This window comes from Bacillus rossius, chromosome 10 (assembly GCF_032445375.1).
Source record: "Bacillus rossius redtenbacheri isolate Brsri chromosome 10, Brsri_v3, whole genome shotgun sequence".
Taxonomy (NCBI): domain Eukaryota; kingdom Metazoa; phylum Arthropoda; class Insecta; order Phasmatodea; family Bacillidae; genus Bacillus; species Bacillus rossius.
The window spans coordinates 53,636,657-53,655,091 of NC_086337.1; the positions used below are offsets into that span (position 1 = coordinate 53,636,657).

The following is an 18,435-nucleotide window of genomic DNA, read 5'->3' on the forward strand; positions in this document are numbered from 1 at the left end:
GTTCTCTCCGCATTTTCGTTCTACCGAATCTTTCAAGGTACCGGCTCTCAAAGAGCCGGTTCTTTACATCGCGAACGAATCGCAAGATTTCGTTCTCTCAAAGATTCGTTCTTTTTGAACGAATCGTTAACGAACGACCCATCACTATATTATACAAAACATTAATTTTAGCTTGTGAAGACTCACTCTTAGTTTTACACACTGCCATTTGGAGCGCTTAACACAGCTGGAATGGCTAACATCGATGTTGTTATTTAAAACTGATTGACTCTATGGTCTTTAGTTTTTGTTGTTGTGATACATGTGTTTGAATCACAAGCCGGATAATAAAGTATTTTGTAGTAAAACTTTAAAAGAAGCACATTTATTTCACCATGATAAAAACGGGAAGATCAATTTCATTGGCAGAGACTTGTTATTGTTGGAGTTTAAGGAAGCACTGTTATTCCACCACCTGCATTAATACTGTTTCCAAACTCTTTCAGCCACAGAACATTGTCCCTAAAACTGTTGAAACTAAAGTTGATGACGTGTTGTGTATCAGCCATAAGGTAAATACAATACGTTTTTAACAAAGCTTCAGTAGCTTTATGAACTGCTTAGATATTATGTTTAAAGGAGGCCTTCCACCACGGCGATCCGGGGTTTAGTACCGGCAAGGTTAAACACGGATGTCGCAACAGGGGAAACGTAGTGGACATTGTCCGTCGGTAGGTTTATTAAGGGTATGTTCTTTAGTGCCGTTCCACAATGACGAATCGTAAAAACGTTACGGGTAGGCTGTATTTTGGACTACAGCGACCAGGGTTTTGTTTCATGAATTCCTGTCGTGCTGAACTGGAACGTTGTGTATCAAATAAACAATATAATTTAACAAAATTGATGTTGCTTTATTTTTTGACCTGAATTCGATGAACATCTTTCTTGACGGTTGGGTGGCCACACCAGAAAAATTTTGACACCAAACCGCCACAAACTCAGTCCATCGTTCATAACCACTGGCTCAACTGACTCCAAATCAATATTAGAACCATCTGAAAGCATTTCCACATCCTTTACCAAATAATTTTCTGCATTCCCCATCACTTCTCACGAAGTAAGATGTCTGAGGTTCGTTGGAGAGCAAATTTTGTGTCTTGTTATGGGGGCTCGATTTGCACCACTGGCTCATTTCTCTAGACTATATTTTGCCTCATTTGATACCTACGACACTTCTCTGTAAGTTTAATTCCTTCTGCTCGGGCGATTTTTCTTGTTTTCTTTCTTTTTTCCAACATAAACTGTTTTCGCTTATGCATTTTTTGGTTAATGACTCCAAAACCAAAGTTTGTAAGTTTATAGTTACTCCATTCAACTAGCACTACTCAGTGCTCACTCTTCAGCAACTTAAAGTTTAAATCACGCAAATCTGTCCGTTACTTTCTAAGTTACAGCTCGCACTGACTTAAATGCTCCCCTCTAATGCTCATTATGTCATCACTGCAAATAACTGGGTGAGTCATACATAATGACCACGAGCTAAATCTGCTCTACTAAGATATATTTACTTCAGCTCTGTAGCTTTCACAGTTTATGAGTTTCAAGCTGTGTCGAATCCTCAGCTGAAGTGACATCCAACCCGAGATTAAAGACACTCATATTTCTGTCCAAAACGAAAACAGACCTTGGATCCGCAATATATTTACTATCAGTGTGCTGCTTCCACGGTGTATGGAAAAGTAACAAATAGCAACCAATGAGATTGAATTCTATGATTACAAATTGTTATTGTGATTGAAAAAATGTCGTGGCACGAAATTGTAACACAGTTGGGATTTAATTCTATAATAAAAATAAACAACAAATGATGAACACTCAGTATTCTTCTACCCGAAAGAATTTTTAAAATATTTAAAATGTAAATAAAGATGGCCAAATACTCTGCTTCAATTGATCGCACGGAGTAATGTAAGCGGAACAGCTGGGCATTGCCGAGCCAATCCACTCTGATTCTATCCGCATGCTTGCAAGTGTAGGTACTCCATGTGTGTGAGATTCATCTCCACACGTGATCCGTCTTCACTTTTGTTTCATTGTAGAATGGGCCTTGCCAATGATTTTGTCACTGCAGCTAACCCATTGTTTTATTCTTCATATTATGTTTTAAATGATAAGTCATTGTCAACAGGATTAAAGCTAATTCACTATTCACAAAACTTTGCTTGCATTACGTTATCACTTTTTAAAACATACATACATACATACTACAGGAATGTCATTACAAGAATAATAAGGTACTTGTGGGGTTTAGTGTTTTTGTTATCTTGTGTACACAAAATAAAAAATAAATTGTAAAAAAAATTTATTTTAGGTGATGCTGATCTTTGTGAGTTACCCTCTAATGTGGTATTATTGAGCATGAGAAAAACTATAGAATCTATCAAACTTCTTCTACTTGGAACGTTATAGTCCTTGTTTGTAAACAATTAGTAACCAAAGTGGAAAACGGAATAAAACACAGCAGGTACACAGTTACACTCTTTGTGCTCACTCCGCTTGTACTCCAGGAATTTTAAACAAAGGGGAAATTTTGAGAATTCACTTTTGCAAGATAATTACCTTAGACCAGCCACAATTTTCAGAAAAACCAGTATACTCCAATTACTTCATGTAAAATCTTGCTGTGTAGCTAACGTACCATTGTTGGGTGAACAAGAAAAGGTTTTGAAAACTGTAGATTTTTACTATTAAACCAAATTTTAAATATCTTCACAAAAAATAATCGCTTGGAAATGTGGCAAACAAACTAAGGTCCACTTGCATCATCACACCGGTAAAATCTAAGCAAAAACTTTGCAGGTTAATAAAATGCAGGAATACTTACTTGCCTTCGCCTTAAGTCACGACACTGCAATCTGACCTAAGTTATTAAAAAAAAAATCTTTAGGTGCCAAATACTCTGGTGATGAAAACTTGCTTACGGTTAATTCCAAAAAGTTCTGTGTTCCTTGGTTCATTGAAGCAAAAATGGTTGGTGTTGATTTTTTATTTTTTATGGGGGAAAAAGGGGGTTTTGGGGGGGGGAGCCTATCAGAATTTTTACACCTGGAAGCGAGATGTTTTTCGTATCTTGCATTCTTGCATTTAATGTGCAGTTAGAGTTTGTTTTGTTGAACTGTAACGCGAGTGCAGTGTCACGTGCGCGGTGCTGCAGCTGATGATGGACCAGGGCGTCATCCGACACGCCGGCGTGGGCTCTTTCCACCTGCTGCCTCTCGGCGTGCGGGCGCTGCGCAAGCTCACCAGGATCGCCAGCCGCGAGATGCAGTCCCTGGGCGCCCAGAGGGTCAAGCTGCCGTTCCTCACCCCGGGGGAGCTGTGGAGGAGGACTGGTGCGCTCGCAGCTTTGTCTCGCCCCCCTTTGGGTGCTCTTGCATTTACCTGCCTGTCGCTGTTCTTGTAATACTCCGTATTTTTTTATTTTTGAAATTTTTTCTTCTTCTTGGTTTTCAGCTTCCTCTCGTTCTCTGTTCCTCTTCTCCTTCATACCATAGTTTCTGCTCTCATTATCCCGTTTTCTCTTACAGTAACTCTCCCCCCTCCCCCTTCTCCCAGGTGAATAGCGATAAAAGTACAATTAAAGTCAATATAGGCCCTACTGCATTACACTAAAATGGAAGTCAGTGCGCCACGTAACCTTAAAAATTAACTCCGAACTAATTACCTAATGTTGTGTATTAAAGTGTAAAATTCTATTCACAAATGTTTATTTGATGCTTTTAATGAAAATTTTGAATTATTTTGTACTATGTAAAAAAAATCAGTTTCCAGTGTATGATTTTTCTAAGTATGATGGAAAAGTGATGACGACAAAGAATTTTCATGTGTGGGTTTGTGTGTGTGTTTGCGGGTGTGTGTTTGTGTGGTTGTGTGTGTGGTTGTGTTTTTGTTTGTGTGTGTGTATATATTTATACACACACACACTCAATCACTGCTAATAAAGATATGTAGGTTTAGTAGTTCCAATAACATATTTCTGTTTTTGATAGATAAAATATTATATATGCCAAAATTTAAATAAATTTTAAATAGTTATATATGCACTATATTAGTAATATAAGCAAACCATAAAAAAAATCTTAAATTTTTCAGTACAAAAATGGCCAAAATATAAAACCATAAAATCTTGGCTCTTAGTATTGTTTTATGTAGACATTTTAAGTTGAAGCAGTTAATCAATGCAATTAGACTTTGTATGTACCATATTATTACCTGCATTTTAAAATTTTTAAACAATAAAAGACTAAATCCACAATGTTTAATGACAGAATTGGCTAGTTTATATACTAGAATCCAGATTTTCCATATGCTAGTAGTTCCACAGATTGCTATTTTATTTACCAAATGTGGCATAAAATAATTTTTCAGAATTGATAAAGATTAGTTTTGGGAGAGACATGATTGTATTGAAAATTTTAAACCCATTAATAATATATTGGTGTGGTTTAAAACAAATGAATGTAGATAATTATTTTATGATCGTAAAAATAAGCTGTGAGCTCTATTTTCTATTTTATTTGTTTTTATTTACGAACAATATATTTGGGTCAACACTAAAAGACCAAAACTACAACTAGCCTTTCGGGGAATTTATCTTGAAAGCATATGCTCGTAATGCACTTTACTTTAAAGGCCACAGGTTTTCTCAAAACCAGAGAGATTCCCAAGTGAGTACTTTACATCTTATTTCAACAACGAGAGTTTACATCTTCTATGTGCTGTAACTCGTTTGTGAAGCATATTGTGAAATATGGTTCATCAGAACTTGTTTATTTGTTTTTTAAGATTGCTAATCATAATTGCTTTGAATTCTTGATATGTCTGCAATTTTTTTTTAATTACACTGTGAACCATTGCAAGTTAAGAATATTGCCTCCACACACAAAAAAAAGCTTTCTTAATGAGGTACAGTCCGTATAGGGAGTTATTATCAGGGGCGCAACAACTAAATTTCCAGGGGGGGGGGGGGGCAATATACCTTTTTATGAAGAATCATCAATCCCCCCTATTGAAGTGGGGGTTCCGGGGGTCCTCCCCCAGGAAAATTTGTATTTCAAGGTGGAAAATGGTGCTATTTAAGCAGTTTTATGATCTAAAAATTGATTACACAACACTTTCTTTGCCCCCGTTTGCCTCCACTTCAAAGTTTCAGAAAAGGGGGGGGGGGAATACATTTGACTCCCCCCCCCCCCCCTGTTGCACCCCTGGTTATTATTATATATTATTTATTTTGAACAGAACAATGTTTTTTTTTTATTAAATGTGAAGTTTCAACGTGAACATTTAAGAGGGTAGGTTTAGAGAAGCCCTGTTCTGTATGAAGGCAGGTGGGAAGCTGCAGGTCCAGAGTTGTTCCGGGTGCGAGATCGTCACAGCAGAGATTACGTTCTCAGCCCTGTGAGTACCTAGCTGATTTTCAATTACTTTAATTCATGGTGTTAAGGTCTTTTTTTTTTTTAGTGTATGCTATCTAAATATTTTCCAGTTTTACTTTTTATTAATTTTTAGCATACTGTGCTATTTTACAGTGATAAATTTAATAATATAGATTGTCCAGTCAAAGGAATAGTTCTTTTTTTTTTTAATTGGTCTTATATTTACTACTTTTTAGTCTTTAGCGGTTTTCTACACCTCTTCCTTTTGATTTATTTCTGCGCATACAATTTTTCGGAGATTCACATTTCATGCGAGATAAATATTACTACAAGGAAGGGTCTCACGAGTTACAGTTGCCATTGCGCATTTTCGCCAGCCTCACTGAAGAATGATGTTTAGGGTTGTTTTTCTATGGTTCTTCAGCACCATGCCTTTGACATAGTACTGTGGTTATTGATTTTTTTTTTCCTGCGCCAGTCTGTAGATGATGCAGCTTATTCTGGTCAAAAGTAAAGTAAAAAAATATATATATGCATGTGTGTGTGTGATTATATTTTTCCAGAAAAGTATCCCACTTACATGTCTATTTGTAGTGCATTTATTTTGTGTAAAAATATATTCCCCCCCCTCCTCCTTCCCCGAGCATGTTTCCAGCAGGTTGCACTGGACAGTGGGACTGCAGGCGCGGTGTTGTGCTGTGCCCAGACTCACGAGGAGGCGGTCACCGAGCTGGTAGCGTCCGTGCAGCTGTCGCACCGCAGCCTGCCCCTGAGGCTGTACCAGGTGACCAGCAAGTTCCGCGACGAGATGAAGCCCCGGCTGGGGCTGCTCCGCTCCCGGGAGTTCCTCATGAAGGACCTGTACACCTTCGACGCCTCTCCCGAGAGCGCCCGCCGCACCTACCACGACGTGTGCCGAGCCTACGACAACATCTTCACCGCCGTCGGCATCAGGTACGTCAGAGGTACGTTTTGTGGTGCTTACGACCGTCGCAAGTTTCACGACACTAGTGTATACATGCAGTAGCGTAGCCAGGATTTGTGTATCAGGGGTGTTAAGAAGCATGGACTCCCCCCCCTCCCTTCCGTATTACAGCGAGGGGGGGGGGGCCGGGGGTCCTCCCCCGTGAAAATTTGGATTTTATGGAGGTGTAAAATAGTGCTATTTTAGCAGTTTTTGGTACTTAAATTTAAATATTGTAATGGTACAAATTTTTTATTAATTTTAATATAATATTTGAGTGATGAATAAGAAATTAATTAAAGATTTGGTGCTAAAGAGGGGGAGTTTGAACCCCTAACCCCCCCCCCCCCCCCATGGCTACGCCCCTGTATACATGAAAGAGGCTGTATGTGAAACTAACTCGAAACACAAAAACCAAAAAAATTAATTTCCGACCTCGTGATGGTAATTAGCAGTTGCAGATAAGACACTATGTATACGCTCATATAATCAACTTAACATTAGCTATGGTTATCTCTGACATACTTCCATGAGGAATACATTTTTTACTGGTGTCTTAGTATCTTCTGTACTACTGATGAACACTGCCATCTGATGAAAAAATTTTTTTTTTGTATTTTATGCCATCCTTAATTAAAGTTTTTTTCTCAATAGATTTATTTCTTATAATTATATTCTTTATCTCATTGGTTTTTCTCCTTCCTAAACAGATTGGCCACTATAGATTTTCTTCTGCCGTTATTGCTTCTTGCAAACAAAACGACAATTATTTTTTGAAATACCACCTTCTTTCTTTTGGCCAACCATTGATGAAATTTAGTTTCGTGATATTATAATGTGCTTCCGTAGTTCCAAATTCGGACCAAGTTTGTTTTCTAGTAAAAACGTGATCGAGTAACAATCTTTCACATTTATATATATTGTCAACAGCATGAAAAGAGAAAGAACGCTAAAAACACCAGACGTAACTTAATAAAATCAACAAAAGCTGCCCAAATATTCGACGACGTGGCAGTGGAATTTCGCTGCTGCTGTCATCACAAGATGTGATGACATATATTTGCGCAGCTGAGCGGGTGCGTGGAACTGTTTCCTCGCAGTTGAAGGGGAGCAGGGGCTGATGGGCGGGTCGCTGTCCCACGAGTACCACTACCCCGCTGCGGTCGGTGAGGACGAGCTGGTGCTCTGCCCCGCGTGCAGCTACGCAGCCAACGCCCAGGTGGGCGGGGGCGGGGCGCGGTGCCCGCGGTGCGGTCACGAGGGCGTGTCCCGGGAGCCCGCCATCGAGGTGAGTGTGTCGATCGCACGGAGCGCGAGGCGTCCGTCATTACAAGGTGCGGATGGTTATTGAAATGGCAGTAACGCATACTGTAACCATGAAGTGTGGGAAATGTGAATTCAATCATTGTAGCGGTCGGGTTCGCCGTTACTTACAATCTCCGCGCGTAAGCGCGGGCGTCGGCACTTCGTCCCCTCCCTCCTTCCCCCTCCTAGTGTGTGCTTGCTTGCTCCTCGCCTCCCCTCCTGGGGTTGGCGCATGCGCGCTGTGCCGCACCAAATCTATTTAAACGGCTGTCAAAGTGTAATTCGGTCTTGTCTTGTTAAATTTGTTGGCTGGTCTCTTTCGGTAGCTCGTGTAGCTGCATTGTCTTTGTAATCCAGCATGTAGTCAGTTAGGCTTAATTTGTACGACGTGCGAGTGAGGCGGTGGCCCTTGCCCTAATGTAAGCTTATGTGAATTCTTGTCTGTTTTGTTTAAATTCCCTTTCGGTCGCCACCTAGAAAATTACGTTTGGATTTACTTAAATAATTTAACTTCACTTTCAACATTTACACAAGAAAACTGTAGCATGGACGTATCTTACACGTTAACCTTAGTTTTAGTGTATTAATCACTCATTTCTAAAACAATTTTTTTTTTTTTTTTTTTTTTTCAGTATGAAATTTTTTAGGAATGGTCAGGGTTTTTTTTATATAAAGACAGTGGTTTGCTACAGATGGATTCCTTAGATGCACTTGATATTTATAGATATTTGTTAATTTTCATGGTGAAAAATGCAAGTTCTTGCAAGATTTTCAGTCATACATTTTGTTGCTCGTGCCAGCTCCAACGGAAAATTGCGGGTTGGTGCTTTATGATTACGGGTTGTAACGAGAGAAGCTAGCAGCTAGGAGGCTAAGTGGATGAGGAACGCATGAAATAAGAGATCTGATATGTTTAACTCAGCATTTTTTTTTAGCTGATGTGGGGATGCAGTCGAAAGTATGCAGCTTTAATTAAAGTTGTGGCTCGTGGAGGCAGTCTGGACTTAATAACGAAAGACCTGATGGGTTGTAATTTTAGTTATTCTTATAAAATGGTAGTGGCCTTACCAGAAGCAGTAGTAGTAGCAGTAGCATCAGTAGTTGAAGCAGCTCCTGAAACAGCATGCAACTGTTAAGTGTCATCAACAAGGTCGTTAGGGACTGATGAAACTCAACAACACAATTCAGGGTTGTTGGGGAAAGGAACTGGTCATCTGCAGGAAGGAACCATCCTAGTGGTTTAAGGAAACTATGGCAAACTGAAATCAGGATTACTTGTATAGAATTCGAACCTGAGTCTTCAGAAGTGAAAGTTCAGCGTCTTGCCATTGTGCCCCCAAATAAATAACTTTATGCATTGGCGTAGCTGTGTTCATAATGTTGGGGGGGGGGGGACAAATAATGAATTTGATGTCATGTTAACCCATTCCCCTCTTACTAAGACGGGGGGTCCTCCATCGGAAAATTTTGATTTTAAAAGTGCAAAATAGCGCTATATTAAACAGTTTTTGTATCTATCCAATTGGATATATCGATGTAAAAATTATTGTTGTTTCCTTAAGATAAAATTTGATGAGTGAAGAAATTACAAATAAAGTTGGGCAGAATAATATTATAAAATAAAAATATCATGGTCTAGAAAGTTGGGGGGGGGGGACAGTCCCCTCCACCCAAAAAGGTTCAGGGGGACACGTCCCCCCCCCCCCCCCCCCCCCCCCCCCGGTTCCTACGCCGCTGACTTCACGTCGTGGGACTTGGCGAGCTACCGCACGTTGTCGCCGTCCCCAGGTGGGCCACACCTTCCTCCTCGGCGCGCGGTACTCGGAGCCGCTGGGGGCCCGGTGCCTCGCCCCGGACGGGAGGCCCGTCGCCCTGCAGATGGGCTGCTACGGCGTGGGGCTGACCCGGCTGCTGGCCGCCGCCGTCGAGTGTCTGTCGTCGCCGGACGAGCTGCGCTGGCCCCTGGCAATCGCCCCCTTCTCCGTCTGCATCCTGCCCCCCAAGGTGGGACTGCTGCTCACGAGTTCCTCGAGGAAGCACGTCTGTATAGGGTTGTGCGAATAGCAAAAAAAAAATTCGAATGCAGGATCTTGATCGTTTGTATTGATACAACCAGACATCTGCAAAGTTTTGTTAACCAACGTGCAAGATGGCAGATCATGTCAAAATAATGGGTTTTTAACATTATAAAAATTTAAAAATATTATTAAAATAAATATTTGCACAAGTCATGTTATTAAAGTAGGTACCTCTATTTTTAGCATCCATTACCAGAGACGAAGATATTATGGTTTTATTTTTAGTCCGATTTCATTTTTAAAACCTACGATTTCAGTGTTATTTTTCTTTATGTTTTTAAAAGCTGTTTGTAATACTTATTCTGCCAAAATAGGGATAGTATTTATATGCTACAATTTTTTACAGTAAAATAATTTGTAATAAATTGGTCTAAAATAAATACATTCAGAACAATAAAAATATATTAGTGAGCATTTGTGGTTTAAAAGTGACTCGATAAGAGATTCCCCCGTATACTCTTGTCCCTAACCATTATCAGTTCAAAATGAAAGCAGAAAATATTGTTAAATAAAAATGAACTTTCAGAAACTGATGATTTACATATTTAATAATGAATTTTGCAGATACTTATCACTTGCAATGTATCCATATTGGTCGAATCAAGTGAGGGTGCATCATAACATCCTTGCTCATTGCAACATTCAGCTTGTGTCCTGCATAAAATCCAAATTCGAATCCACTGTGGTTCACAGTTCGATGGGTGAGTGGTCCGGCCATTACCCCACGTGGCCTCTCACTTGAGGTAGTGAGTCGCTACCTGCTTACGAATTCAATTATAAAAATCTTTAGCCATAGCTAGAAACTGAAAGAAAAAATTTTTTTCTGATTTAGTCCGCAATATGTTAAAATTTCACACCGTGTTGCCTTTGTGATTTCTCTGCGATTGGCCCGCAGTTTATCTGAAGTGCTGTGAGCCATTGAGAACCATCACCAGTAGTGATGCGTGAGGGTGGGAGTGGGTAGGAATATATTCCCCCTGAAGTCATATAAAAAATGTGAGTTTTCGTTAAATGTGGTATGTTATGTTCGGTTATGCAAGGTGAACTGTTACAACATCTAGAACTACAAGCTACACTGAAAGTGACAGTCGCTTGAAATGATCATGTTGCTTTCTAAACCAATGTTTGATTTTAGTATAATTATTTTTTAGAACCTCTTTCAAAAAAAAATCATGCATCCATCCTGAACATCGTTTAAGCTGCTAATTATTCCATTTCCTATGCTTCATTATGGATATGCAAACAGTTTTAACTTTATATATTATATTTTTTATCCTGCTGACGATTTCATATAAATCTTGTAGTCAACAGGATACTGAACACTATAACAAGGTAATAAAGAAAATTTTTTAACTTTTGATTTCAGGACGGTAGCAAAGAAAGCGTAGCATTGGACCTGTCGCACAAATTGTACGATGCTTTGAATTCCACGGGAGTGTTGTCGGACGACGTGTTGATGGACGACCGGTGCCAGCTGACGATCGGTCGACGCCTGATGGACGCCAGGAAGACCGGCTACCCTCTCGTCGTGGTCGTCGGGAAGAAGGCAGCGCTCGAGCAGCCTCTGCTCGAAGTGCACGACTTGCTGCGAGACCAAACGCTGGACCTCTGCCTCTCCGACGCGGTCCGGTATCTGACTGGCAAGATTTGTGATGTGGCCGGACCCTAACACGTGTGCTTCACATCTGGGTTCCTACGCAGCATCTTTGAATATATATATACTGTATAGAAGTTGCGAGTGGATAGGATTTACTCTACGTTTTTCAGTAGCGTATGATGAGCAGCTTGGGAACTTCACCGCTGCAGGGCGCTGCCGTAACGCCCTGTATCGTCTTAGGTTGTTATTTACACGTTAGAGCGTAGCACTGTCGCCCGCTGTCATTCCCCGCACCACACCACCCATTATTCACTGCAGCTCAAGGTCGTTCAACATGAGGGGGAAAGGGTGTTTGAAGAGTTCGACACTTGTCCGCTAGGGACCACCACAAGTCGATGCCCTAGAGATGGTGGCGATTGCGGCGGTGAATTAACCAACTACCTCAAACCGTATTAGAAATTTTAACCTGGGCTGGCGACTTCTATACAGTATATATATTCAAAGGTAGCGTTTATCCGCACTCTGGCACGCAAGACAACATGCAGCTCTTCTGTAATGGAAATTTGGAAATGTTAATACCAGATGTGATGGCCTCTCGGTCTTGCACATGGAAGCTGCACAATCTCAACTATCCACATGCTATCTCAATGATTATTGAGTTTATCCTCTCAGATACAACAATCTAACCAAGACTTGACGACCATTAAACAGGAGAGAAGATACAGAGTGATGTAATTTTTTTTGCCCCCTGCGCTCTAGCGGAAAGAGGAACGAGTCTTTTGAACAAAAAGGGGTTAGGATCAGTTAAAATTCATTGCTATTAAATCTTGCAGCACAGAAAAAGAGGACCATATCATAAAAGTAAAGTGTAAGAAATACTGAATACCAACAATGCATGGAGATTATAAGTGTGAATACAAAGATAAAAAACTTATTTATGATAGTCGTTTCAGTTTTAAAATCATTCGTACCCCGCCGCTTCCATGCTGCAGTAGCACGAATACCGCCGTGTGTAAGGACTCCATGCAAAAGTGCCATAAGTAATGTCACACAGACGACTTGTCATACAAGATGAGCAGCAATTGTAAGTTCTTCAGATTTGCACGAAATTGGTAATTGTGTTATATGCCTGAAAATACAGCATGTCCTTTTGAAGTTAATTAAAATAAATTCATGTTTGTATTTCAGTTTTTACTCATACAAATTTAACATTGACCCTTAATCCCCAACCTTCTCCTGCTATCTTAATGGCTGTGCATAATTACAAAGAATTCTCTTTATAAAGTATTTGATGGGACCAAGAAATTGAACACTTCCTTATAGAAGAGCACTGGTGCATTGAGGAACATGATTGCATTACCCCCCCCCCCCCTTGCCCCCCTCACTGAATCACTGAATCAGATTTCCAAATTAAACTAGCGTATCATTTCACCATAGTGCTGTAGATAATAGGATGTTATTAAAATGTGAATAAAATGCAAACAATTGTCTAATGCACATGCAAAATAGATAAACTTTAACATCTGCAAGAATAAGGTGCTAGAGCTGCCTATGTAGTGTCAGTCCACCAAGAAATTCACAGCCAGCACTGCTCTTGTGTATGACTGTATATCTATGCTACTTTGACTCTCGTGTCTGCTTCATTTACTTCTTAATATGTTTTGCATGCCATTGAAAAAAAAAAGTACCTAATTGTTTTACGACAATTATTACTTGCCGCTTTCCTCAAAAAAGATGGTTGGGTAATGTCTGAGTACATAATCTATGACATTGTACCCCGTGTGGTACAAAAGCTTGGTCTTCACTCAGACACTACCGATTTCCGCTGGCGGAACGTACCCCTTGCATACTTTGCACGAATCAAGAGTGTGACTTCGCATTTTACAAATCAAGTGTGATATGCGCTAACCACTTAAGATTAGATCAAGGAACTATCAAATTATAGTTAAGGTCACTTGACAACAAATGGAGTAGTTACAACTGTAACAGGCAGTCTCCAACTTGAGTCACGATTTAAAACTTATATTTTAAATTAATAGAAACTACGACATACTTTTGCCCTCAGCAAAGTGTTTTCACACCCTGTCTTTATTCGATGGCTCTGTGTTATGTTTAGCTTGTAAGTTTTACGTAAATCATCATCATTTTGGTGCGGGCTGATGCAGTCCCACTCTCAAGTCTTCTCCATGCCACGATCCAAGGCAGGCATGCTGTCCCTGGGGAGCCTGTGTTTTAGTAGTTTACTGATTCTTAATTCTGGTAATTATAATTATTTAAACTTAAACATTCTCTTTTAGTTCCCCATTTGTCGCTGGGTCATTTCTGTGGAACTGGGCCTATCCCGACCGCCTTTACTTAACCCTGCAACATGACCATGCCATGGGGTCGATAAATTTAGAGTACTGGCTGACTCCAATGTAAAGTTCTGAATAATTAAGTTGTGCATATGCCTGCTGGCCACAACAAACCATTTATTGAACTAACATAGGTTCACGGCTCACGAATCTAGGTCGAGTAATGGGTTACTAAACATTCGGGGTTGGACGCCTTTAACCATAACTTTACCTAAAGAGACTGCTGTTAAGATAGTGTATTATGAAATGTAAAGTGCAGTTTGTTTACTTAGTGTTTAAGTGTAATGTTAAATCATGTTTCACGTATTCAGTTTTTTACTACATGCTTGATTTGCTTTGTGGGCTTTTTTTTTTAATACTATTGCCCGAATAAAAATATTTTCTCAGTTATCGGATAGCAGTTTATTAAATGAACTAGCCGTAACTATAGGATAAGTGCGCTGCACTCAGGGTCTCCAGATTGAGTTTTCAAAATTTCCCCAAAACAGACAAAAAATTTCCCCAAAATGATACAGATTTCCCCAAAAATCTTTAACCTACCTTATCTACCTATTCCTTTAAAATATTATTTATTATCAGTGTTGGCCGCTTAAAGGTGTGGTATTATATGTTCAGAGCTGTAAAACTATCGTACGTATCAAGAATCAAAGTATATAAATTAATTATTTTATATATAAATTAAAAAAATCGTCTAACCAGAAAAATAAAAAAAATAATAAAACCTGCTACACGGGCGTCACTTTTGATTTTTTTATGATTTTGTTTTTTTCGTTCTATTGATTTACCGATCACGATGTTTTTTTATATTGTATACGAGAGCTAATTTGTGGTGTAATGACTGACTAAAGTAAAATAACAGCAGCATAATTTTATTTATTAATTTTTGATAATATTGAGTTCCTATATACCAACACAAAATATACATTTTCTCTGTCATAAATATTACAGTAGATTGACCTATTATAGTAAAAAGATTGTGTTAAATAGTACAATTAACGAATGAAATTAAATGAAATCTACTATACATAACTATTTTACTAATGTAAACACTATATATCATTTATACTGGAATAAAACAACAATGTCAGTACAACCATACTTATGCCAAAAGCAACATTACACCGACATCGTTATGATTATTATATACATCTTCTGACTTAAACTTGGCAAGCCTTTTAGTGCTTAGCTCAAATTTATTACAGCCTTCGTTTCTCAAACTGTACCGCACTCTAATTATGTGATCTGCTGTGCTTGTATGCATTCTATTTCTCAATTTGTTTTTCACCACATTCATTATGGAGAATGCTCTCTCGACACTAGCATTCGAGAACACCAATACCTATCAACTTATTCAAATCAAGGCCATCTGTAGCTAGCTGCTTTTTAAATGCATTCAATAAAGTGAGTGTTTAAAAAACTAAACATGTTTTGTTTGAAAAAAGGATTAGAGATGGCATTAGAAATAATATTAGGCAGGCAGATTAAATACTTCCCCATTTTTCCCCGTTACCGAAATATTTTTCCCCAAAAATTTCCCCAAGGATCTAGTTTCCCCAAAATTTCCCCCCAAAAAATAATTTTTCCCAATATGGGGGGAAAAAAACCCAATTTGGAGACACTGGCTGCACTTGAAGTCGTGTAAATTTGAATATTATGCCCAATACGCCGAGATTACGAAGATACAAATTTTATAACCTACGATTGAACGTGGTATTTTTTGGGACCACAATTATGTAGTTTTGCAATAATTTTCCAGTACTATATTCACTCAACGAACAATTTTACATGTTAGTTGCATATCTTTGGGTTGTTGCCATACTGGTATCTATGGATATAAAAAAAAGCGATTGTAAATACGTCATTGCGAAGTTATTCTCAGCTGGCGGCATTTTAGAAGATGTTCGGATACACAACGTCGAATGGCGCTCGTAACCCGCCTACGTAGTGCATATGAGTAAGAAAATATTTTCTGAAAAGTGTTCTGTTCTAAATGTTAGAATTTGTTTTGGGTAGTTAGCCTTATCTATTTTCTGGTTAAACAAAATGGTTTTGAAGCAGACAGCTTTAGGAACTTCGGGTCCAGAATTTGGAGCACAAACGTTTTTTGCCCGAAGCCATGCAGCAGAGATGTGTGGCAGTAACGGCCTTCCTTTGACCCCAAATTCCATAACAATATATGGTCGTGCTCAAATATTGAAAACATTAGATCACCCAAATCTGTGTTCTTACTTAGACGTAATTCGGGGAAAGCATGAAAGAACCATACTTGTATCACATTATAACTCCCCTTTGACCATCAATAAGTTTGAGGTAAATGAAATTATAAAATTTATTTATCAAATGCTATCGGCATTGGATTATTTAAATAAATTTGGCATTGTTCACCGTAACTTGAATCCAGGAAATATATTGTTTGCAGAAGATGAAAATTTTAAACTCTTCAACTACGGACTATATTTCATGACCGGGTGTGGCCAAGATGTTAAGTTTCCGATTGGCCACCCTAAATATTTGGCTCCAGAAGTGTATGCAGCTGGTTTATTTGCAAAGTCTGGTCCAAAAGTAGATGTGTGGGCAGTTGGCCTAATTGCAGCAGAGTTAGCTTTGGGTAAGGAGTTTTGGGCAGGTTTGAAGTTGTCACAGTGGATGAAGAAGATACTTAATTTTCTGCATGTGGGGGAAAGAGCATTTGAAAGTCTTTTGGAAGAACATGCTTGTTCAGCACTTTGGCAACAGCTTCCTTCGGATATCCAAGACTTTGTCATGTCATGTTTGAGAGTGTCGCCTAAGCAACGTCTCTTACCGAAAGATCTTCTTAGACATAAAGTATTTGAGTCACCGTTGTACCCTAGCTTGAGCGACCGAACAGTGGTAAAGGTGAGTAATGCTAGTCTAGGCAATGGGAAAAGAGCACGAGTATTGCTCTTTGAAAGGAAACCGCAAGAACTGTATTATCTGTGGCAGTTAGCTGGTGGTGATGTGCAGTCTGAGCTTAAAAAACAAGGTCTCATTCGCACTAAGGCACCAATTCTCAACATGCCAGACCTGGTACTCTTGGAAGGCACAGTTTTTGGTATTGCTAGAGATCAGACGATGATGCTTGATCTCAGAGTTGTCAAGCTTTCTTTGGCTAGCCTTTACCAGAGATTAGAGCATCTACCACCTCATACATTTTTTCCCTTGATTGAAATCAAGTCCAATATAATTCAGACTGAAGAGCTATTGGATGCAGCCTCGCTGCCTTTGGTGATACGTGAGCGGGACACTGAATACCAGTTTCACAGAGTGGTTTTGTACGACAGACTGTTAAAATGTTACCCGTATAAAAAAGCTACCATCGTGAAAGAGGCTGCCAAAGACATCCCACCATTCGTGAGAGGAGACACTTGGGCTGCTTTGTTGGGCATAGCAGGGGACGTGCTGAACACTTACATCGACATAGACAAGGAAACTCCGACGCACACGGACCGCCAGATCGAAGTGGACATACCCAGGTGCCATCAGTACGATGAGCTCCTCTCCTCCAGCGAAGGCCACAGGAAGTTCAAGCGAGTGCTGAAAGCGTGGGTCGTCAGCCACCCGCAGTACGTTTACTGGCAAGGGTTGGACTCCCTGTGCGCGCCGTTCCTGTACCTGAACTTCAACAAGGAGCACCAGGCGTACGCCTGCCTCTCGGCGTTCATCCCGAAGTACCTCCACAACTTCTTCCTCAAGGACAACTCGGCAGTGATCCAGGAGTACCTGGCCAAGTTCTCCCACCTGATAGCGTTCCACGACCCGGCCCTGGCGAACCACCTGGCCGGCATCGGCTTCGTCCCGGAGCTGTTCGCGATCCCGTGGTTCCTCACCATGTTCTCGCACGTGTTCCCGCTGCACAAGATCCTGCACCTGTGGGACCGGCTGCTGTTGGGCGACGCGTCCTTCCCGCTGCACGTGGGCGTGTCGCTGCTGCACCAGCTGCGAGACACGCTGCTGGCCTCCGGCTTCAACGAGTGCATCCTGCTGTTCTCGGACCTGCCCGAGGTGGACATGGAGCGCTGCGTGCTGCGCGCGGCGGAGCTGTACGAGCGGACCCCGCGCAGCGTCACGTACCGCCAGCACGAGCTGGGCGCGGGCGCCGGCGGGAGCGACCTGGGCATGGGCCCCGTGCCGCTGGCGGAGCTGCGGGCGGAGCTCGTCCCGAGGATCAGCGCGGCGGACGTCCTGCTCCTGATGGACCACGAGCGCGGGGACCTGCCCCGCATGGAGGTGGCCCTGGCGGACGTGCGGCCCGGGGAGGAGTTCCGCAGGGGCGCCATCGCGGGCAGCCTCAGCGTGCCGCCCGGGGCCGGCCCCTGCGCGCTGAGGCCCCACCGGGGCAAGGTCATCGTGGTGGTGGGCTCGGACGAGACGAGGGGTGTGGCCACGGAGTTCTCCCGGCAGCTGGTGGCCGCGGACTTCCCCCACGTGTGTGTCCTCCACAGGGGCATCCAGGCGATGCGCTCCGCCAATGTCCTCGTGGTGCAGAGCGCCCTGTAGCACGGCAGGCGCTTGTCAAGAAGCAACCTGCAAGTTGGAACATGCTATGCGACGGCTTCTTTGTGAAGAACTTTCACGACACACATTTGTGATATTTTTTGTGTTGTTCACTATTTATTATACATATTAATATATAAATATTTCTAGCCAAAGTGTAGTGTTTTATAACATATTTAAATTTATTAAATGTTATCTTGGGAGTGAA

General features: G+C 40.9%; 2 protein-coding genes across 2 annotated transcripts; both read left to right on the top strand.

The window, feature by feature from the left end:
• Nucleotides 1-291: 291 nt before the first annotated feature.
• Nucleotides 292-12,545, top strand: LOC134536147 (probable proline--tRNA ligase, mitochondrial). The gene is made up of 7 exons (XM_063375755.1): nt 292-551; nt 3,194-3,371; nt 5,363-5,436; nt 6,121-6,379; nt 7,479-7,666; nt 9,472-9,687; nt 11,128-12,545. Exons 1-7 carry the CDS (start codon nt 375-377, stop codon nt 11,428-11,430), a joined length of 1,395 nt encoding a protein of 464 aa, XP_063231825.1. The 5' UTR covers nt 292-374; the 3' UTR covers nt 11,431-12,545.
• Nucleotides 12,546-15,544: 2,999 nt separating this feature from the next.
• Nucleotides 15,545-18,435, top strand: LOC134536148 (TBC domain-containing protein kinase-like protein). Its single transcript, XM_063375756.1, has one exon. The coding sequence runs from the start codon at nt 15,756-15,758 to the stop codon at nt 18,228-18,230; it is 2,475 nt and encodes an 824-aa protein (XP_063231826.1). The 5' UTR covers nt 15,545-15,755; the 3' UTR covers nt 18,231-18,435.